The sequence below is a fragment of the Bolinopsis microptera genome, chromosome 2 (assembly GCF_026151205.1).
Source record: "Bolinopsis microptera isolate Bmic1 chromosome 2, MBARI_Bmic_1.0, whole genome shotgun sequence".
In the NCBI taxonomy this organism is placed as follows: Eukaryota; Metazoa; Ctenophora; class Tentaculata; order Lobata; family Bolinopsidae; genus Bolinopsis; species Bolinopsis microptera.
In genome coordinates this window covers 16,027,404-16,050,554 of record NC_087073.1, presented here as the reverse complement: position 1 = coordinate 16,050,554, position 23,151 = coordinate 16,027,404, and the positions used below count along the sequence as shown (strand labels likewise).

General features: G+C 37.5%; 2 protein-coding genes across 2 annotated transcripts in view; one reads left to right on the top strand and one right to left on the bottom strand.

The window, feature by feature from the left end:
- LOC134811040 (DNA mismatch repair protein Msh6-like) overlaps window positions 1-16,315 on the bottom strand; it is a 61,712-nt gene extending 45,397 nt beyond the window's left edge. The window contains exons 1-7 of the mRNA XM_063817746.1: window positions 15,986-16,315; window positions 8,795-8,968; window positions 8,162-8,411; window positions 7,835-7,946; window positions 725-990; window positions 404-466; window positions 135-248 (exon numbers count right to left, since the gene is read on the bottom strand). Of these exons, the coding sequence (XP_063673816.1) occupies window positions 135-248; window positions 404-466; window positions 725-990; window positions 7,835-7,946; window positions 8,162-8,411; window positions 8,795-8,968; window positions 15,986-16,278 (1,272 nt within the window). The 5' untranslated portion in view covers window positions 16,279-16,315. The remainder of the gene's footprint in view (window positions 1-134; window positions 249-403; window positions 467-724; window positions 991-7,834; window positions 7,947-8,161; window positions 8,412-8,794; window positions 8,969-15,985) is intronic.
- Window positions 9,851-10,629, top strand: LOC134811044 (uncharacterized). Its single transcript, XM_063817751.1, has 2 exons — window positions 9,851-10,121; window positions 10,345-10,629. Exons 1-2 carry the CDS (start codon window positions 9,944-9,946, stop codon window positions 10,527-10,529), a joined length of 363 nt encoding a protein of 120 aa, XP_063673821.1. The 5' UTR covers window positions 9,851-9,943; the 3' UTR covers window positions 10,530-10,629.
- Window positions 16,316-23,151: the final 6,836 nt, after the last annotated feature.

Below are 23,151 nucleotides of genomic sequence, written 5' to 3'. Positions count from 1 at the left end.
AAAAGCAACTGCTATTCCCCTTAGCAAGATATCGACAAGACATTTTTCTAATTATCTACGTCAAAATACTGCTAATAAGGTCACGCACAAGAGACAAATTTCGTATCAAATATTCTCATATTAGTTTCCCAGACCTTGATCTCCCACCACTGCCTCATGCCAGGACTACATTTACTGAGGAAGTCTGGTGGCACGTGGAGAGTTCTCGGGTTATAATCCTCATGTCCAGGTGTCTTTTTAGCTCCATCCTTGTAGGAGTTAGTAGATTATACAAAGATACAATATACATCCTGACTTGTTCCTTGAAACGAGTCGAGTCTCGTGAATCGTGATGCATGTAACACTGGTAAAAGTCTCTCAAGAAAAATTACATGGCACAATGATGGGTTGATAAATATTTTACCTTAATATTGTCTGGTTTGAGCCACTTCAACGTATGGTGTAAGTACTGAGTCGGCTCCCCGACCTGGGAGATATTTTAAATTAAAATTTCTGTACTACTGATACCTAAATTGCACTTGTCATCTAACATGGAAGTTGCAATCTTGCACGTCAAAGTGGAGTTTATCACTTCCGCGGGTGGCGAACACATTTTACCATTCTAGACAACAATTTAGTTTACCCAAAAATGACCCAGTCTTATCAGAGCTTCTAAACTGTCTGAACTGAGATTCTTATTACGTTTACTGAATAAGGCCAAAACATGACCCAGAATACATCTAACCTTTGATTTAGCACTGCTGGGTGTTCTTGAAAACTTTGCCAGATTAGCGGCAGCCTTACTAGAGTTAAATGCTGGAGTAATTGGAGTTCTGGGAGTAACAGGGGTCCTGGGGGTCACAGGGGTCCGTACTGAAAGTGGAGTTTTAGAATCAGCTGATCCGTGACTGGAATGGGGCTTGCTTTTCGGAGTTTTAGGAGAGAGCTGTTCTTCCTCAACACCTGAACTTTCCTGGTCTTCTTCGTCATCTTCTGGTTTGTAATCACTCTCTGCAAATGATCATCTTAGTTAATGTAAGAGATAAACTTCAATCTGGGAACGTCAGTAAATGTGCACGTAGGAGAAGAATGATAACCGTCGGATTCAGTTCGCCTAGCTCTGGGAAAATCGAAGCGCCAGATATGATTTTAAATAAATGATAGTCGTCCTTTACAATCTTGTCATACGACTTCTATAATTAGAAGTGTTAACCTTAATTGCAGGCCGGGTGTTAGCGTTTCACAGTTTTAAGAGCACATTTAATTTCAGTATATTTTTAAACCAATTTGTGTTGTTACTAAGAAGTATTCCAAATTTAGAAAGAACTGCTCAATGTTAGAAAATATATAATTTAATGGCAATCTCTTAACAAGCCCTGTGAACTTCTGGGAGAGTAGGTTAATTGCTCCTGTGAACTTCTCATAGATAATACCAGTCTCACACGGTCTATCAACTTGAGCTTGAGATAATTGTTTGTTGAGCAGCTTGTGGGAGGGCAGAACTGGAATTGTATCATGTGATCGAGTGGTGACGGAGTGAGGATTATTAAATTAAGCTTACTTGTGATTTCTCCTCTCTACTCTGTGGCTCCAGCCTCCAAGGACAAAAGGAAATCGATTTAGAACCCCAACCTTAATTTTAAAACCGAACGGGTCAGCTATGCATTCAGAAATTAACTTTCGACTGTATCGAGCAGTAAAATATACAGTTTAAATTAATTAATAATTCATTGGTCAAGATGATCACATCAGGATAATCATGGCATGATTACAGAGGTATAAATTAAAGCAATGCAGCGCACTCAATTGACGATCAATTAATCTAACTAATAATCCCAGAATGTGTGTTTTCTGTCTGTCTGTTTGTAATTTCCGAGCAGCTTAATCAAGAAAACGGTAAGAGTTACGGGGCTGATTTTTTCGGTAAAGTGCCGACAAAACTCTGGCGAAGTTAAATGAAAAAGGTTTTTTAAATCGGTCGGTGGTAAGTGGTTTAATTGACGGTTTTGTACCACAAATGTTACATAAAATGGCTTGAGCTGAACGGCAAGAGTTACGGGGCTAGCTCTCTCTGCATAATATTATGTAGCGTATATATTACATGGCGTATATATTACATTTTTTTGGGCACTTATCAGTCTCTTAAGATGTTTCTTTACTATTTCGAGATTGTTTTAAAAGTTAGATAATAATATATTACATGGTGATGTAATATTATAAACTTATTAGGGGAGGGAGAGCTCAAACGGTCTGTTTGGACTGTAGAGAGAGTTCATACTTTCATACGACATTGTAATGCATGTCCACAAATATGATAGGCGGGTGTGGTGCATGGTGTTAAGGGTTAATTTCTATTGTTTACTTGATACCATTGGATACGACGTGAGGGCACTCCGAATAGAATTGCTCACCAAATGCGGGTTTTGACTCAACAGGTAATTACTCCTACCCTTTTTAACTGCGGCAGTGAAATCCCGGCCGAAGGCCGGGTTACACTAGTATATATATAATACAAGAAGAAGACAATAGTGAAAAAGAGGGAGTGTCACGCTACGCCCACTGTAATTGGGCGTGGCTTACGAAACTTTCAGGAAATCTAAGTTTGACCCATATCTATAATCTCTGAAATTTGGGTGCAATTTGGAGACGAATTACGTGAGTTATTAAGAGGTTGCGTGTGGGTAGTCACTTTTGGGCCACCCTGTATATATATAATAATGCGCGTGGCGGTAAAATGTGATGAAGGCGCTAGTGTTTTAACACCTAAAAGACATTCGTCGACCGCGCCATATTGTAAATCGTCTTTCTGACCCCTTCTCAGTACTCATGTAACGCTGAATTTATTATATATATCAATTTATTATATATATCAAGTATGCAGAATACCCTCCAAATTATCATGTTAACTATTTTTAGAGTTGAGACACAGTTAATAAACTGCGGAGTGACTAAAATGCTATACAGCAAAAACAGAACGCTCCAACCAAACACTCCACCCACTGATCCTAACCACCCTAACAACTCTCTAGCTCTCTCTCTCTTCAACCCTCATTCCCTCACTCCTCTTGGTGCACAAAACCATTCTAACCTATGTATGTCCCCCCTACGGGTTCCACAAGCCCAACGGTACATAGTTAGACGAAAAACAGAGAAGCCTTGATTGCCAGATCAAGGACTGCATCAGTAGCAGCGAAATACGGAGCTGACAACTATCTGACTGTGTCTTTTAGGCCTTGCCACACCACCTTCGCTATTGCATCCGCTCGCCCGTATTCACTGACACATGCCACACCTGGGTTTAGTATGAAGATGTACGCATATTCACGGGGGGAATGCAACGTCAATTAATGTCAATTAATGTCAATTAATGTCAATTAATGTCAATTAATGTCAATTAATGTCAATGTCAGTTTTGCAAAATTTTGGAATACTGACATTAATTGACACGATATTTTTCGACCAGAGATTATGTAGTTCTACCATATTTTTAGCACTTTAGAACGTTTATATCATCAATTTATTCACTACTATCACATATGGAAATGTGAAATGTGAAAAAATTCAGATCATTAAACAATAAAACTAAAATAATACGGTTTTCCGAAATTAAATTTTCTTAAATGGGCGTGGCCATCCAAGGGCGTGGTTCTCAACATCATCAGAACTTAAAACCCACATTAAACGAAATGCCTTCATGACATTTATATTTGAATAACGAATCTTAAACAGTTAACATTACTCCTTCATACTAAAAAAGCAGATTCTAGATATTTTACCTGTATAAGAAACCAATAAAATATGGGCGTGGCCGGTGGGGACCGAAGATGGAAGAGTTGGAAGCTGAAATTTTTTTTGGTGGTCTTTGAAGCTAAGGATCAACAGATAAGAACATACTCATAATTATTCAAGGACATTTTGTTTTTTTGAACCGGTCTAACTTACATAGACGTGAATATCTTGTAAACCCTGTAGCGAAGACGAGACTCATTATGTCAATAAAATATCTGAGAGTCTAAAGGAGAGATTTAATGTACAAGTTGAAGATAAAAACTTGCGACTAGCACGCATCTTCTGGAACCCTAAGCTTCATAAGAACCCTTACAAGGCGAGGTTCATTGCAGGTGCCCGTTTTTGCGTTACGAAACAACTTAACGTCCAAGTTAACTGCTGTCTGAAACTTTTGAGGAAATACTTCAAGAAATACTGCGAGGCAATCTACAACAACAGCGGTATAAACATGTTTTGGAGCATAGATTCCTCAAGTGAATTCCTTGAAGCTATCAAAAATAGCGATGTTTATAATATACAAGTATATGATTTTACTACTCTTTATACCAGATTAGACTTGATTGAAGTAGAGAATATGATTAATGAAGTTGTTGATTTAATATTTTCAGACCGTAATAGATATATTTGTATTTCTAAAAGAGACAGTAATACATGTTTCTTTTCCAATAAAACCTATGATTCTCATGCCTGCTTTAGTCAAGATGACCTAAAAGAGGCTGTTAAATTTATTATTTATAACACTTATGTCGTCTTCGGTGGGATTGTATTCATACAAACCAAGGGTATTCCTATGGGTGGAAATTCAAGTTCCCCTATAGCTGATCTCACTGTTGGCAAAAAGGAATTTAATTATATGAAACGTTTACTTCAGGAAAAGAAAATGGGATTAGCAAAGATATTATCCAATAATAAACGATATGTTGACGATTTATCTATTATTAACTACCTTTACTTTCATAAATTGATTAAAGATATTTATCCTAATTCATTGGAGATGGAGCGAGCTGGTTCCAATAATAAAATCATTAACTACCTTGATTTAAATATTAATATTTCCACAGAAGGACTAGAAATATCAGTGTATAACAAAACTGATGATTTTAATTTTCATGTTGTATCCCTTACATTTCCTCACAGTAACATCCCAACCGAGGTTGGCTACAACGTTTTTTCAAGTCAAGTTCTTAGATATGGTAATGTTTGCACTAGATTGGATATCTTTACCTCCCATCTTCACAAAATATTCAAAATTCTAATTGATAGAGGATATAGCCGTGATAGACTGATTAAAGGCATTAAACGTTGTCTGAGGAAATATGATAACGTTTTCAGGAAGTTCGGTATTCTAGATGACCGTAACATTATTAAAGAACTCCCCTGATATCTTTTGATTTATTGAAACACGGGTACTAACTCTGCTAAACTGAACAAATTCTGAAACTTAGGTGAATAAGTGTACAACGTGCTAAACCGAAGTTCAGACTGACCAGTGAAAATGGGCGAGCGTACCAAGTGTCATTTTAATTAGAAGTTTTAGTCAGTGATTTATTATTGAAGCTTGTAATTACAATATCTAATGCTCCTATGAATACTTCAATTAATTGTTTGTCCCGTTATTCTTTTTCCTTCCTCTTTTCCTTGTCATCCCCTTTAGTTTTAAGATTCTTGCTATAAATGGCTACAGCTAACACTATTAATGCTAAGTACCAAACAACAAGTGGGAGGTGGATCGTTGGTACCATTAAATCGATTTAACACCGCAATTCCAGTCGCAAGCCTGGGACCACTACTAGCATAGTCACAACATCTACAAAGCTGCCATATAGCCTGACTGACAATTTTCTCGACTGACTGACAATGTTTCTTCTTTTTCCCCATTTAGAATACAAAGATTAGTACATTTTAGCTTATGATTAATATTATATTTTTACCTATAGTTTACCTAGATTGAATATTTATCGAATAATGATAATCTCAAATTTCAAGACAAATTAATGTCAATTAATGTCAATTAATGTCAATTAATGTCGATTAATGTCAATTAATGTCAATTAATGTCAATGTCAGTTTGGGGTTTTTATGGAATACTGACATTAATTGACGTTGCATCACCCCCATATTCACCCAAGATGCGGAGATGCCTCAGTTTAGCGAGTTGAGATACAACAGCAAACTCACAGGAGCATGGATCAGAATCATCAGTTACCAACCTGACACCGTTTCGGGGCTTTAATCGCAATACGGTTTCCTGTCAGGCGCCCCAGCAGTCCACCCTTGAACCACCATCTGATCCGAGAGTCACTTGAGGAGACCCGTTAGAGCTCGCAATTGGCGACGAGATAACGTTTATGGTACCTCTAGATGTTATAGTGAACTCTCAAGCTCCAACCTTCCTGAACTCCCACTCCCTCTTTCTCGATAACAAGTAAATCCATCTGGAACAGTGGGCTGCCTCTTTCCCGCTGTCCCGTACCAGCTTCTTCAGCTCTCTTCCCCTAAAACCAATCATCCTTGCAGCTCTCTCCAAACTCTGCGCAACCACTCCCCTAGCTCCAACTTCGACTGCGGCATTATAACAGCACCAACCTTTCGCCTGAATCTCAGCCTGCAGACCGCTGTATCGGTCGAGCTTGTACTCGTGCGATTCAGCGATCCGCTCTTCAGATGGTACTGTTAGCTCCCACCAAATAACTGTCTTTGCCGACCTTGAGAATATCACAAGGTCCGGCCTCAGCCGTGTTTCCACAATCTCATTGGGAAACTTAAGCTGCCCCTCAAGGTCTGACAGCACTATCCAATCCCGATACCCACTCAAGATCCCAAAACCACGACTCTCCTTCCGGTCGTCTGTACCTGCTTTTCTTTTCCCAGCAGGAACAAAATCAATGAACTGCCTTCCATCGCCGGCCTTGTTCTTATAAGAAATGGTTAAAGAATGGTCCCACATATGAAGAACATAACTTTGCAGATCACATACAAGTGCAGATCAGATGAAGTTGAGCAAAAATTAACAAGCTGCACGTGGGCTGCTATAAATAGCCTAGCAACTAATGGTCTGCACAGATTTGCTTGTAACACTCACCTTACGTTGTAATCTGCTTGATCCTTTGATCCAGAAAATCCACAGTTTGAAGCAATGAAAGAAATTGAAGACTCGACCCTCCTGATCATGGCGATCTTCATATTGATGCTAGGAAGTGCTCTTCTGGGCCTGTTCATATATTATGTGAGGGCCATGAGAGCGGACAGTCGTTTGGCTTGTAGCAGACTCAAATTTACGATCGACAAAGTCCGAGAGCTGGACATCGTAAATGAGCGAACGTTCAAAGAGTTCGAAATGCTGATCAATCGGAAACTAAAGACAGTTTTCGCACAAAGGAAAGCACACCGAACATCAGAACAAGGACTACAGACAGACACCGTTTTGGAAATAGGTAAACAGGATGTTGCTCTCCAGGCAGACATGAGCAGAGTTAACACCCTCTCACCGCTGCTGGTACGACCAGCCCTCTCATCTGATGTTGTTATCCCCATCACTGAGTGAAAGACACATCATGATCACTACCACGGACATGAAATATTGGAAACCCCTTCACGGAAACGGAAAGATTGGAAGATGGAAATCGGGACTACTACAGATGTGATTTTACAACCACACATCGGATTTTACAACCACACTCTGATTTTACAACAAAAAATCGGATTTTAGCACACCATTTTAATGGCTTTAGTCGGGCAAGCAACACGTCGTGCTTGTGCCACAGTGGGGGAAGCAAGGTAGAAAACTACCTGCTCTTCGTGCCAGCCTCATAGCTCTGCTAGATCCTGTCGAGTGACGGGGTCTAACAGAACTAGGGGTTCCACTGCCGCGGATCTGATCTGGCTGATGGTCCTGGAGTGCGGTCAACTCCATTTTTAGTTAATTTAAACTGATCATAAATTAAATTTAAATATTAGTCTTAAACTTTAAAGGGGTAAAACACGTCTAGATGTATTGTAATTTCTAGACAATATGCCCCCTTTCTTTAAAATAAACATAGGCCCGAATTACTTGATTACAAATTACCAGAATCAGAGTTGATAACCGTTTTCTTAGCTCTCTTTTTCGGCTGCACAATCTTTTGTTTCAAGTCTTCTTCATCATCGTCCTCCTCCTCATTTTTGCGTTTCATTTGAGCCTAAGCCGATGTATCCAGTTTAGTAGGGTTAAGCACTTTTAAATAATAACACCTCATCAAAAATATATCTTGTTGGTCGAATAATTTACAGATTCAAAGAGTTTAGACTAACATGACGTCTAAGGTCAAACATTTACTTCTTCAAGAATTAAAATGGAGCTGATACATTGAATGTAGAGAAAGAATTGACGACTAAAAGTTCAAAAGTAACAAACCCTCTTGCTGGAATCCGTGTTTCTCTTCTCAACAGGCTCCTTCTTTTCTTCTTCGGCAGAATTCTCCTTGTTGATATTCACACTCTCCACATTCTCCTTATTTTCGATATTGGTTACAAGGAGCAGCTCAAGTCTAGCAGACAAACTTTTATCTAGATACGTATCAGCCTCTTTGGATGCCTTTTCTTGCTCGGGGTCCTCTTCTAGGAACTTTTTATCTTTTTTGGAACCTTGGTAGTCTTTACAATACCTGAGTCGATGAAAATTCATCAAGTACAATATACATAATGAGCTACAGAAGCAGCGGCGAACAATCTATTTACCCTGCTGCCGTATTATTTTAAATTCCGCTACTTTAACTTCAATAGAGTAAACCAGTTAAATTGAACCCTTAAAACTACAACATCTACTTTTCAGAATGTCAGCAGTATAACTAAAGTCTAAAACTAACTAACTTGGCAGGAGCCCAAGCAGTATAACTAAAGTCTAATTTAACTAATTAACTTGGCAGGAGCCTAAGCAGTATAACTTAATAAAACTAACTAACTTGGCAGGAGCCCAAGTAGTATAACTAAATAAAACTAACTAACTTGGCAGGAGCCCAAGTAGTATAACTAAACAAAACTAACTAACTTGGCAGGAACCCAAGCCCGTGAAGGAGGTATGTCAAAGAACTGAACATGAGTCTTCTCAACGCCTGCTTTGTTAGTCCTGATGTATCTGTTGGAATCTGGATCATCACACACCACGGCCGGCCACCATGGGAAACCTTTCAGCTTAGCCCAAACCAACTTTCCTCTGATATCACTGAAATAATATTACATTATCAGCCTGGATACACTCACACATCAATTTTGAGTGGGTTACATTCAGATTTTAAAGCATTAATCAAACGACAAAATGCGGGGATTCCCGACAAAATGTAATAATCCGGGTGTGTTCTGACTCCTGAAATCTGAATGTCCAATTATTGAACTAACAAAACAAGTTCCTCAAAGCAGAAAACCGTGCTTCAGTTAAATTGTCATCCAATCGATTACGGAGTGGATAGTTGGATTTCCGCGAGTTATGTACTACTTTAAACTTAACCGGTTAAACACGATAAATGTAACTCAGTTACTTATCTATCCTATCACCAAAGGAACTTTTTTTAATTAAAGAATAATTGATCCAGAATCACTACCATACAAGATTTCATAATACGACATATTTATTGGACAGTTTGTTGAGTGGTCATTGTATAAAAAGACAAAATTTTTAATTACATTTTCTGAACCACAGATCTTTGAATTCTTAAACTAGAGCCGACAAATTTCTTAGTTTTTTTACAAGTTATTAGAGAGAGGAGCATTTGGTTTTGATTTTTTATTAAGCCCAAAATCTTATTTGATAAAAGTTAAAAAGTCAATGACATAATTAAATTCTGAATAATAAGCTACACGTCCGTGTCAAGTTGTTTTTTCTAGTAAATTAACAAATAATAAAATAAGGTCCAAGCTCCACGACATTATCCACATTGTTTCCCTTCTCTGGAAAAGGAGTGGCCTACACAATGGTGCTATTGGGATGTTAACGTAGCTACTCAAAGTCCTAGAATCCAGAAAACAGGTCATACTTTGGTTGCTACAACAGGATTATCACGTCATAAGTTTGAATCTTGACGTCATGGAAAAACGTTTGCTTTCTCAAAAAATTGTTTAAAAGAAAGCATGCAAGCTTGTTCTTCACCCGACATTAATCAAAGCGTTTATTGATAATTAAATTGTTGATAAAATCTTCATCATGACTGCATACGGTTACAAGCTGACTAAGCTTGAAGAGAAGAAGCTGCAGCAGTGGTCAGAGAAACGAATGGAGGAGGTGAAACAGGAGAGACTCAACAACCCAGCAAAACCGAGATATCCTAACACCTCCAGGGCTCTTCAGGACAACTCTCACAACAACTCCCTTTCCAGACAAGGTATATTTGTCAATGATGTAACCATTCAAAGAACTAGTAATAAATGTCTAGTCCTGAGCTGCCTTTAGATAAGAGAATTAATTAATTAAATGCAACATAATTGATAATGCTTCACTAAATGAACTGGTTTTTAATTGTATCTTTACTATTGCTCGATCTATTTGTATTTTGTATGGATCATTTTATCCAAACCTTTTTGATCCCTCACAAATCACATCATCAGCTGATAGAAGAACTGAGTTTAACTTTCAACGAAATCAAAGAGAGGAGCGTGAATCAAGGGATATGGAAGATAGGGAGAGAAAGAAGAGGATGGATCGACCGGTTGAGAATCCCAAGTTCTCCAGCAAGCAGTTCCAACATAAACAAACTATGACGAGTGCCCTTAGTAAATATCTGCCTCACTAATCAATAATCATTCAGACTTTTGTAATTTGTGAAATCTTTAATGAGTGGAGCAATTTATTGCACTACTTTTTATTTAGCACAATTTGTTTCCATATTGAAAATGTTCTTCTTTTGATAGTTCTGTTAAAAAACTTACTTAACAATCTTTGTTTTCATATTAATGCCTGTTTTAATAGATCTATACTTTTTACTAATCTGTCTTGTCACTGTATCATCAACGCCATTGTTTGAGGATCGATACAAAATCCAGAGGATAGCACCATTTAATTAGACAGTTTATTGAGTGTCCAAAATGACGATGTAACTAAATTGTAAATAATTAGCTACACGACAGTGCCAAGCTTTTTATTTTCAAATAAATGAACAAATAAGGACAATGTCTAAAAAGGCGTAATCAAAATGTGAACTAAGGTACTTAAAGTTCTAGAATCCAAATCACCAGTTGCTAGTTTGGTTTCCTTGACAAGATTGTCACGTCACAAGTTAGAATCTTGACGTTAAAGACCAAATTTTGCTTTCCCAAGCAAGTTTCAAAAAGAGCCGAGCGAGATTATAAGCTTATTCTTCACCCGACATCCATTACAAAAGTTTATTGATACTTTAATTTTTAATAGAACCTTAATCATGACTGCACACGGTTACAATCTGACTCAACTTGAAGAGAAGAAGCTGCCGCTGCTTGAAAAGAAAAAGCTGCTGCTGCCGCTGCTGCGAGATAACTCTCATAATAATCTCTTTTCCAGAGAAGGTAAACGATACGCAATTATTTGTCAAATAATGTTGCTGTTAACATTACCTTTCAAAAGTATTTTTCTTCCCTAGCCAAAATTTCCCACCAGCCTGCTCGAGTGAATCCCGAATTTGTATCAAAAATTCGATTTCTCAAACCTTTTTCAACCTTTTTGATCCCTCACAAATCACATCATCAGCTGGTAGAAAAACGGTGTTCGACTTTCACCGAAATCAAAGGGAGCAGCACCAAGCAAGGGATATGGCAAGGGATGTGGCAGGTAGAGAGAGGAAGAAGAGGGTAGATTCACCAGTTAAGAGTCGGAAGAGACTCGACAGTCAAACAAAACAGAGGCGTCAAAACAGCCCCAGAGCACAACAGTATCACTCTCGTGACGACGACAACTTTTCCAGGGAAGGTAAATTATACGCAATTATTTGTCTACAAAGTATTTAAAATATTTGTAACAAAATAATCATTCAGATCTAATTCTAACTACCTACCAGCTTAACATAGAAAAATATTAGGGACAGAACATACTATGGTGCACATTTAATATCTATAAAAGGTATACAAAATTATAAAGTTTTTAGATATGATTTAAAAGTCTCAATATTCGATAAAGATCCTATAAAGTATTGAAGTTCATTCCATATTTTATGACCAAATTAATAAATGCTGCTTCAGCTCTACTAGATCAAAGTTTCTTATGAACTCTTAATAAATAGAAGTCAATCTAATCTTGAACTTCTTCCAAGAATATCTCTTCAATTGAATAGTTCTTTCACGTCGTCTAGTGCTATAGTACTTAAAACAATTGAATACAAGATGTGTGATCTTAAACTTGACACTGCATCTCACAGGAAGGAAGTGAAGCTTTTTAAGATAAGGCATTATCGACTCTTCCTCTTTTTGCCGTGTATATCGAGTATAAACCTTATTTTGGATCTTCTGTAACTTGATTCTTTTCGGTGAGCCCAGAATACACTGTGTTACAAGTTGTACCTTTAGTAGTTAGAGTTTGGATCCGTTCATTAGAGCAACGGTTCCAAATTTGATCCTTGTGGCACACTATCACTAATATCTAAATAAAATTCATCCGATGTTCCTTTGTTGAGCTTAACTTCAGCAAATTCAGTGCTAAGTCAGCAATTCCATAACTGTTCTTCAACTTTAAGTTGTGATTTATCGTATCCAATGCAGGAGAAGGATGCAATTTTCTTTTCGGCCGATCATCATCAGAATATCGTTATTAATTCTTACAACTGCAATTTCACCGGATATGATCCAACTATCAGTATTGCAATTTTACTGCCATATCAGCTTATGAAAGGACGGATTTAAACTTTCATCGAAATTAAAGAGAGGAGCACGAATCAAGAGACATGGCAAGGGATATAGCCGATAGGGAGAGAAAGAAGATGATGGATCGACAGGTTGAGAATCTCAAGTTCTCCAGCAACCGTTTTCAGTCTAGCCTCATGCCGCAGTGTGCCGCCACCGTTTTATAGAGGTTCCTGCCGGCTGACGAAAATGAGGCAATTTGTTACTTTAAATTAATGTTGTTGATTTGATACTTCTTTGATAACCTTTGTTCTAATAGATCAATGCAATGCTTAGAAACAATAATATTTTACTTTGGCCACGTATCAAAATTTGAAGTGGTACAATATACTTTATCCCCATTAAGATAATACTCAGACCAAGCTTTGATCTACTAAATCCTGCTTTTCTAAGGAATTACTTATTGAGTTGTGAGAAGAACAAATTTTGGGTAAAATCAAAAAGATTATTAAGCCAGCATTTGGGACAATTGTAATGAACAGGTCTTGGGCAATTGACATGAACATTCCAAGAACATTCAGTCTGCCGTCTCGTGGTAAAATCTATAGCACACCCTTTAGGGTATGCAATATGCATTTATAATTATTGGGAACCTGTATTTTCACGTAGTGTCCCGTGGCGTCTAATATTTGTTACTCAGAGGATGATTTGGTACATCACAGTTCTAGACTCCCAAGGAGCTCCGTTTCTGTTCCTTTTTACTTTTCACATGCATCTGAGCATAGTCCCTTTGCTTCCAACCTTTCCTTTGTTTAAAATGTTTAACTTTTTCAAAAAAAGTTTTTTCACAACCAATTTTTCGAACACTCCATTCGAAACGCCGAAGCCTGATAACAGCAAAACATATACAGAAAAACGATGTAAGTCAACCTAGGAATTTACAAGGCTATCAGCTCTTAAGAATATCATGAAATAGAGTGAACATCATTACATCTTTTATATTGGCCCTGGGATGGGTAATTTATATAATGGGCATTGCATTGGTTTAGGGGTCGTTCACATATTACGTAATCAGCCGAGGGGGAGGGGGTTTCCAAATGCTTACAGTTGATTACGGGCCGGGGGGAGGGGTTTGGTCGTTGATTACGTAATCAAAATTTTCGGATATCAATCAGAAATTTCATTAATTTCCAGGAAAAATTCTCGAGGGCTAGGCCCTGAAAAATATTTTCGGCTAATAATGATCAGGGTGACATGAAATGTGGAGAAAAGTAGTTTCCAGGAAAAATTTTTAAATTTTTGACTGATTGTATATCGTAAAACCGAGACGGTGCCCGGGTGGTTCTAATGACCAATTCTAATCGTAACAAATATATAATAATAATAGTAATAATCCCTCACAAGGGCACTGCACTCTTAATAGGAAAATGCCACACTGTGTAGATCAGCAACTTTACGATGGAATTTAAACCTCATCTGACAAATATCGCGAAAACTTAAAGTTTTGTATGCTCCAACGGCCAGAATGAATGACTCAACAAACAAAAATTTGTATCACAACCGGAAGAGTCCCCATAGATATTTAAAATATTTTCGGCCCGAGTCATTCTGCATTCTCGATACGTACATTGAAAGGCAGTCTCCCCGCTTCCGAACTCGTATTGCATAGGGGAGATTGCATCACAAAGGGGGAACCTCGACTCCAAGATCGTATATCGAGGGTGAGGTGGTGACTTATGAAAATTTCGGAAACTTTTGAACTTCGGAAATATTTTTACTGGATTGTTTTCAGCTTGGAAAGGCAAAACGTTTAGTTTAAATTTAAGATATTTGAAAAACAATTGTCAGGAGGGGGGGGGGGGGTAGGGTCTTGATCACGGTTATTACGGAGGGGGAGGGGATTAAATAATACTATGTGAACGACCCCTTATTACACTTATCCGATATTTTATAGTTTTCTCCTTGTATAACGTGATTTTGGGTAATTTTAGACACACTTAACACTCATCAACAAAAAACTTGACTAATTGTAGTAGGCCAGCCAGCTCCAAGATTATTTGGTTTTCAGGGGTGGCATTAAGGGCCTTCCAAACTCAAACTTTCACATCAGTCAAGTCACCATTACCACTACTGTATCAGATGAAAAGAAGGACGAGGAACAATTGTTAAAGGAATGGAGTGATCGTGAAACGGAAAAGAAAGAAGAAAAAAAAAGATTAGAGGCTAAGTCAGAAAATACAGGACCTCCCAAACCTCCTGAAATTAATACACCTAGACTGGTCAAAGCGAAAACCACTAAAGGACAAATGTTGGCAGGCCTTAGCCGGTATCAGCCATCCAAACCAAGTTAATTTTGGTCAGTGATATACCACAGTCAGGGTTTCTCCCACTCCTTTTGATTATGTATTCAACTGTATGAGAGACAATTTCGATGTGGCAACATTTAACATTATCTATTCTTGTGGTTGTGATTGACCATTTTTGTATCAAGCCTTCAAATATTGATTTAATATAACACAAATCTTATGTGCAAATTTGAATGGTGATTCAAATCAAGAATCTGTTTAAAACGTTAGTTCTGGATATGATTCTACATTGCATTGATTTAATATAACACAAATCTTATGTGCAAATTTGAATGGTGATTCAAATCAAGAATCTGTTTAAAACGTTAGTTCTGGATATGATTCTACATTGCATTGATTCCAATGATTTCACAAAATAATATTGAAAATGGTAATACTTATTCGAATTACGGGAGGTAAGCCTGAATTTTTAGAAACTTGATTTCGATATAGCACTTAGCAGTGACCAACAATCTAAGGCCCATAACTTAATTGCAGAAGGTACGCTTACACTAAATATCCTCTGAGATTTACAGTTCAATATCTCATAAAATGTGGATTCTGAGGGCAACAACCACTATAATTTGCCAACATCACAGGTCGCAAGAAATAATAGAAATTAACCAGTATTATCAGGTTAGAAAATTTGCGAGTCACATTTGCGAGTCACATTTCGAACATGAATCATTAGCCATAACAAATTTATTTGAGCCTCTCAAAAATTTTGAGGAACACAAATGGGTGAAACATAGGTGTGGCCACTGTTTGTAGGTAGAATCCGCATGTTCAGCTAAAAATCAAATAGAGCATTTCATGTAAATTAGGCCAACATTTCATAGTATGATTAAATGAAATTGGTCTGATACTGAGTCCAAAAAATACTGATCAAATATTCAACTGAATTCAACTATAAATTTTGCAACACAAATGGATATCTAATAATTTAGATATATAAAACGGTGCCTGTTATGTAAGTTACAAGATGCTTTCTGTAAGAATCCCAATAAAGCCAACATCAATCATCGAATTAAAGACATAATGGGTAATTTGACCAAGAAACATTGTTGACAAAACGTTAGCTTGCAAAGACGACTTACTTGTCAGTATCATTATCTGATATCACAACTTCATCATCTGATATCACAATTTCTTCAGCAGGAGATGCAGTGTCCTCTGGGCAATCCTCCATGGTTGTATCTGCATCAAATATGTCATTGTCCAAACCAATCTTTCTTTTCTTTTTCTCCCTATCACCCACATTCCCCTTCAACTTTTGAATTTTTTCAATGGAGGTAGCAGATGGTTTTGCTGCTGCAGGTGATTGGGCATTATTTACCCCGCCTCCAAGAGGATTACTAGCAGTGGGAACAACTTTGAAAAACTTTTTCATCCTGCTTGATTTTTGTTGAGAACATTGTTTTTATTCTATTGCAGTCAATCAATTCATAAAAGTATAATAACAAAATGTTCACCTTACAAAATTGTTCATCAAAAAAATTTTTAATCCATCAATATTTCATAACAACAAAAAAGTGAACTTTGAAAGCCAACCTCTGCTAATATTTAGCTATCTTCAGTTCAGACGGGGTCAAATCAATACACTGGTTTTGAATACATGTTATGAACCCAACATGTACATGTTTACGGTTTTTGGAATAAAAATTATGCTCAATATTCACTGATGGAGTACAGAATCTTTAGCTTTCAGCTGTTCTTGAAGACCTTGTATTTTAAACTTGGTAAAATCTCCCCAGCTTAAAATATAAAATAATTGCCCAAAAATGTGACTCTTTGCATGAATCAATTATAGCTTGCAATTAAAGTTTACAACTGGTTGTAGAAAAATAATATGCAGTTAAGATAATAAGAAAGTGTACCATATCTGGCAAAGCATAAACACAGATAAATCCGCCAGAGACTCAGTGGAATAGCGGAAACACCAGCTGCTGCCTTTGCTACGATTGTAGGCAGTGCACAATCAGTGGCGTAACAATGCCAGTTGCCCCCCCCCCCCACCTGTTGGTGCCCCCTCCCCTATGGCGCTCCTCCCAAAAATTGAACAAATTACATTTTTTACAGGATACGCCAGTAAAATCTCTAAAAAAAGTATGTTTCTAGAGCAAAACATGCAGTTTTGCTACCACCGTAGTTAAGTTTTTCCAAATTGTCTCACATTCAAAACAACGATTTGACCCCCCCCCCCCCCCCCCCCCAAGATGGCGCGGGCCCTTGGTTACGCTACTGTGCACAATTTATAAGTTATTACTCTCGGGATCAAGGATGATTCTACTAATACTCATAGCTTAAGTGGAGCCATGGAATGGCCTGCTGTTATCTATAAAGGTACCTGGTACATCAATAAAAATTGAAGTCTTTTTACATTACCACTGTGCATCTAACGGAACGGAATATAGTACTATTTAGTGCTAAAAAGTATTTGGACAACATATTAATATTAATTGATTGATTGTATTGATTGGGTGATAAATAATATGTAATTGAATTGTAATTTCTAAAAAAGATTGTATTCTCAGATTTAAGTTGAACGTCGGTATTTTGCACAGATTTTGCATTGAAATAACGAGATTATCACTTATACAGGGCCCTGGGCCAGGGTGGGCCAAAAGTCGGTACCCATAATATGTTGGCCTTTATTATAGATCAGTCACTGAATGCCCAATTGAAATGATTAAATTCTTTCTGGTATGACTTAGTACCACCACTGGTTCGAAGAATTTGTCAACTAGAAAAATATTCTTATTCATTCATAATTTTTTCTAATGAAGGTTCATTTTAGCATTTATTTGATAGTTTGGATAGTCGCATCGAGTTAAATTTTATTGAATTGTGATTGGCCATTCGAATTATATTATATGAATACATTCCTTCTGTATCATCCTGAGTTTTAAACTAATTACAACACTACAAATCTATTACATTTATTGAGGACCCCCAGTGGGAACTAATGCCTCGGTAAATGTAACGACCATTACAGGTTGTATGTCAATGTAAATGGTTGTTGCATGATAAATTTATCTTAAAGACATCCTAAGGACTATCAGACATCGATTTTTAAAGCAGTTTACTCCCATCTATCACCTAAAGATTATCAGACATCACTTATCCTTATCCTCCGGAGTGCTACAAAGGTACTGTAATCATTAACTAAATTTCGAACAGTAGCATCTCTTTGTGATAAACTATGTCTAGAATACCAGTTGGCTCAAGAGATTACAATCTGAGATATCGAGGGTATGCTGTTAAATTCCCCAATAATGGCTCTCGTCCTACTGATAAATGTTCAAATTGTTTAACTCTATTAAGAGAGAATGATCGTCTTTGTCGGCAAATTTCTATTCTCTATAAACAATTATCAGAAAGTGACAGTGCACTCAAAGTTCCCCTCAGCGATGGTTCACTTGTCCCTGTGTTGCCCCAGGTACCTGATCACTGTGAACATTCTATCAATGTTCCCCTCAGTAATAGCTCATCTTCGCATCTTGTTTCTGAGTTAACCCAAGAGCTATCCAAATTAGCAGAAGACAGTGAACATTCAGCAGAAATTATCAATTCGGAAAATCCCAAACACTCTGTAAATGGTGTCAATGGTGTGACCAACTCTATCAATCCATACCAAGATTTGAGTCGAGGAGTTTTTCAGTTTGTTGACACTGCCAAGTTAGATATAGAAACCCACTATAATCATGAGTTTGAGAATAGGACAGTTGCATATTATGGGGACTTTCCCTACGCTTACAATGGAGGCTTTCATAACACAAGGCCAGTAGCAGACAATCCCTACCTAAAGTCTATTTTAGAACGCTTACGCTCACAGTTCCCAAAGTTGAAATTCAATAGTGCTATGATTACCAAGTATAGAAATGGTCAGCAAGGAATTCCCTTTCACTCGGATGACGAGAGGTCAATTTCACCAGGCTCCATGATCCCAGTGACATAAATTTAAAAAGGGACTAGGAATCCAGTCTGGAAAGAAAAAACGGCTACCATATATTTTTAAAACGACTACCATAAATTTTTCGGCCGCTCCGCGGCCGGATAACGATTTCATTTTACTTTTACATTAGTATAGTTATTAATTCATTAGTATAGTTATTCATAATTGCCAAAAGATTGTGAAAAAATTCCTTTCCGGGTCTCGAACTCGCGATCTGCTAATATAGTACCGACGGATTAACCGACTAGGATACGATTCCATGTACGCTTTAGTAATATTTACATATAAGTCTTCGCGCGTTCCTGCAACTACCATACTACCATACTACCAAACAGTCCATACTACCATACTGGTAGTAGGAAAATCTTGGATCCTGACAGAAATATCTTGGATTATTTGGTAACGCGCAAGTTAAGCGCAAGAACTAGGATCCTGACAGGAATCTGCCATTTGCGCTCGATTCGAACATCTTCTCAGATAAATATAGAATTAAAGTACAGTGCGCGGCGTTACAGTGTGTAACAACCGAGAGCGACTATTTTAAAGTTGATTTAATAATTTTGTTGACAAAAATTAGTCGGCGTGGCTATGGAAATTAATATGGCTAGGAATTAGATTCTTAGATTCCTCACTTTATGTCACTGGGTCCATGATATCCACCATCTCTTTAGAGTTCAGGGGCTACTAGAGTCCTAAGCTTCAGATCCAAACTTAGAGCTCATATTGCTGACCTTACCCTCTCCCATGGAGACATAATGAATATGACCAGACAATCCCAGACCAGCTTTGAACACAGCCTCATCCAGGACAAGTCTGAAACCATGAGAATAAGCATTACTCTGCGCCTAATTGATGGCAGCGCAACCTTATCTACTCTGTCTGATGTTTCCAGTAAACTTTCACACAACATGATAGATCTTAAAGAAACTGTGCCCTCAATCGTATGTAAACCATCCCTCAAGAACATCAGTCAAGTTAAGAACACTGAACCCTCGGCCCCTAAGACTAGATCAATAGAAAATTCTGGTAAATCTTTGTGTGTCATAGACATTAGCTCTAGTATGTTCTCCAAATTAGAGGAAGAAAAGCTATCGTCCAAACATCATGAGGCACATGTATTCAGCTACCCTGGCGCCACAGCCAATGCAATCAATGAACGGTTTCAATCAGATGTAAGAAAAGACACTCTTAATACCAATAATGTGAAAAGCATTGTACTTATGTGTGGTACAAATGACGTGGACTCTATCCTGAACAGCCCTCGCAACATGAGGACTAAACTTCTGTGCCCTGATAGTTTTTCTGGTGATGCTAGAGCTCTTGACTTTACAAACAATTGTATTGAAAAACTTGTACTTTTCCTTCACAAGTGGGCACCTGGAGCTGATATTAAAATTGTTAACTTATAACCTCGGGAGAGTTTCTCCAGAAACAAGGTTATAACAGATATCAATGAATGTATGTCAAATCTGCAAAGAAAATACACCTATGTAAAACTGCTCTCAACCGAGAGAAATCGTTTCTTGTTTAGTGATAAGAAAGGCTTTAGAAAATCGTCATTTTTTAGTAGTTATGGAGAGGATAATGTCCATCTCAATGATTATGGCATAGTTAAATTAGCAAGGCACTTGAAGTATCATGCACACCATTAGAATACTGCTGAATACTGACATAACACTTTTACCATCAGTTTTATTTTTACAGTACGACATCCAGACAAATACAACCTGCTTTTATTCTGTTTTTTAGTTTAAACACAACTTTACAACTTTTATTCATTCCATTGTGAATTAATAAGATTCACAAGATGACAAATTTTAATAATGCAGCTGATAGGTTTCACAACCTCTGCATTGGTCATTGTAACATTCAAGGAGGGCTTCTTAATTTAGCTAAAAGTAATGAACTTTCCCAACTTATTAGAGATCATAAATTAGACATACTTTCCCTAAATGAGATGAATCTTTGAAAATAGTGATGTACACACGTTTTACACTCTGTCCAAGTACATAATATCTACTGAACATTTGATGTAACCTGTATTCAGAGATGAATCTTAATGATACTATTGACACAGACACCATAAATATTCCTTCCTCCTTCAACCTTATGCGATGTGACAGGCCAAACAGTTCTAGGGGTGGTTGTGGCTTAATGATAAACAAAAAACTAGCTTACACAGAATTAGTTATGGATAGTAAGCTTGATAACATTGAAGCATTATGGGTGAAGCTTAAGAATAGCAAGATCAATGTTTGCTGCTTCTATCGCTCTGGAAATTATTGCAGTGTTGATAACTTTATTGAGTACATTCATTTTTGCATGAAAAAATTGAATGGGAAAAAGGTTATCTGGATTGGGGATATAAACATTGACCAGAATAATATCTCATCCACCCAATACAAAAAATTAGATATGACCTTGAGATGCTACAATCTAGTTCAAACCATTCAAGGGATAACTAGAGTTGCTAAACGTGGAGACAATTTTACCCAGACTACTATTGATGTAATATTCACTAACTGTTATGCAGATTTTGTTCAATCTTCTGTTCTTGATGAACGTATTGGGGATCATCAAGCTATTATGTGTGAGATAGATTGTAAAGTACCTATAGCTCCTAAATTTGAAAAGGTTGAAATTAGAAATCATTGTAAACGTAATGTTAAACAATTCTTAGACTATCTAGATACCTGTTCTGACACCACTCATTCCCATCTTCTGAATTGCTGCAAAGGTACTGTAATCAACAACTAAATAACTATAAACAGTAGCATCGGTTTTAGACTCTATCCTGAATTCTTTGCATTATTGTGTTTATTTGAACTATGTCCGGTATCCCAATCAGAAATTACAGCCTTCGTGACAGACCTAACAGTGCAAAAGCAAAATGTTCTACCTGTATATCACTAAGTCTTGAAAACGACAATTTGAGGAGACAAATTGCTCGTCTAACCAAACTTACCCAAGGCTCAGGCCATGACAAAATTGCGGTTCCATTCTCTTGCAGGGACAATGTTCTTATCTCTGAACATGAATCAGAAACTCAAAACTGTGAAGTTAGCAGTGTGACTGAACTTAATAGCAACCCATCTCTTGTGAATTCTTCTGATGTTAACAAACAATCTTCAACCAGTGTTAACGTTGTGGGTAAGTCCATCAATCCATATCATGATTTGAGTCGAGGTGTATTCAGGTTTGTTGATACTCTCAAGTTGGATATGGAAACACAATACACACAAACGTTCAACAATAGGGCTGTAGCATACTATGGGGATTTCCCATATGCCTACAATGGAGGCTTCCATAACACAAGGCCGTTAAATGACAATCCCTTATTAAAGTCTATTTTAGAACGTTTACGCTCACAGTTCCCAAGTCTGAAATTTAACAGCGCCATGATCACCAAGTACGAAAATGGCAAGCAAGGAATACCATTCCATTCAGATGATGAGAGGTCCATATCACCAGGCTCCATGATTTCCACCATATCGTTAGGAGCAACAAGAGTCCTCAGTTTTAGGTCTAAAAGCAAAGTCCACGTTGCCAATCTTACTCTCTCCCATGGCGACATAATGATTATGACCAGAAAATCTCAGGACAGCTTTGAACACAGCCTTATTCAGGACCATACTGATGACATGAGAATTAGCATTACTCTGCGCCAGATTGATGGCAGTGCAACCTTGTCTGCTCCACCCGATACCTCAAGTAAGCCTTTCGTTACTGTAAGAGAAACTGAACCCTCAATCAAAGGGAAATCATCACCCAACAAAATCACTCATAAGAGCACCGTACCCCCTGCTTCAGTCAAAAGCAAATCCCTTGCTGTGTATGTTAGCTCAAGCAAGTTAGATGCTACAAAACTATCCTCTGCTCATCAAGAAGCACATGTATTTCACTATCCTGGTGGCATTGCAAACGGTATCAATGAACGCTTCCACTCAGATGAAAGAAAGAGGTCAATTGATGCAAATAATGTGAAGACCATCGTACTCATGTGTGGAACTAATGATGTGGACTTAATCCTAGAGAGTCCTCGACACATGAGGAATAGATTATTGTCACCCGATGAGTTCACAGGAAAAGCAAAGGCCCTTGATAACACCAATCGCTCTATTGATAATCTGATCCAGTCACTTCACTTGTGGGCTCCAGCTGCAAAAATTAAGATCATAAACATTTTACCAAGAGAAAGTTTTGCTAGAAATAAAGTGATAAATGACATCAATATCTTTTTATCTAAGATTCCTTCCAAATACTCGTTTGTTAGCTTTATACCCACAGAGATGAATCGATTTTTGTTTA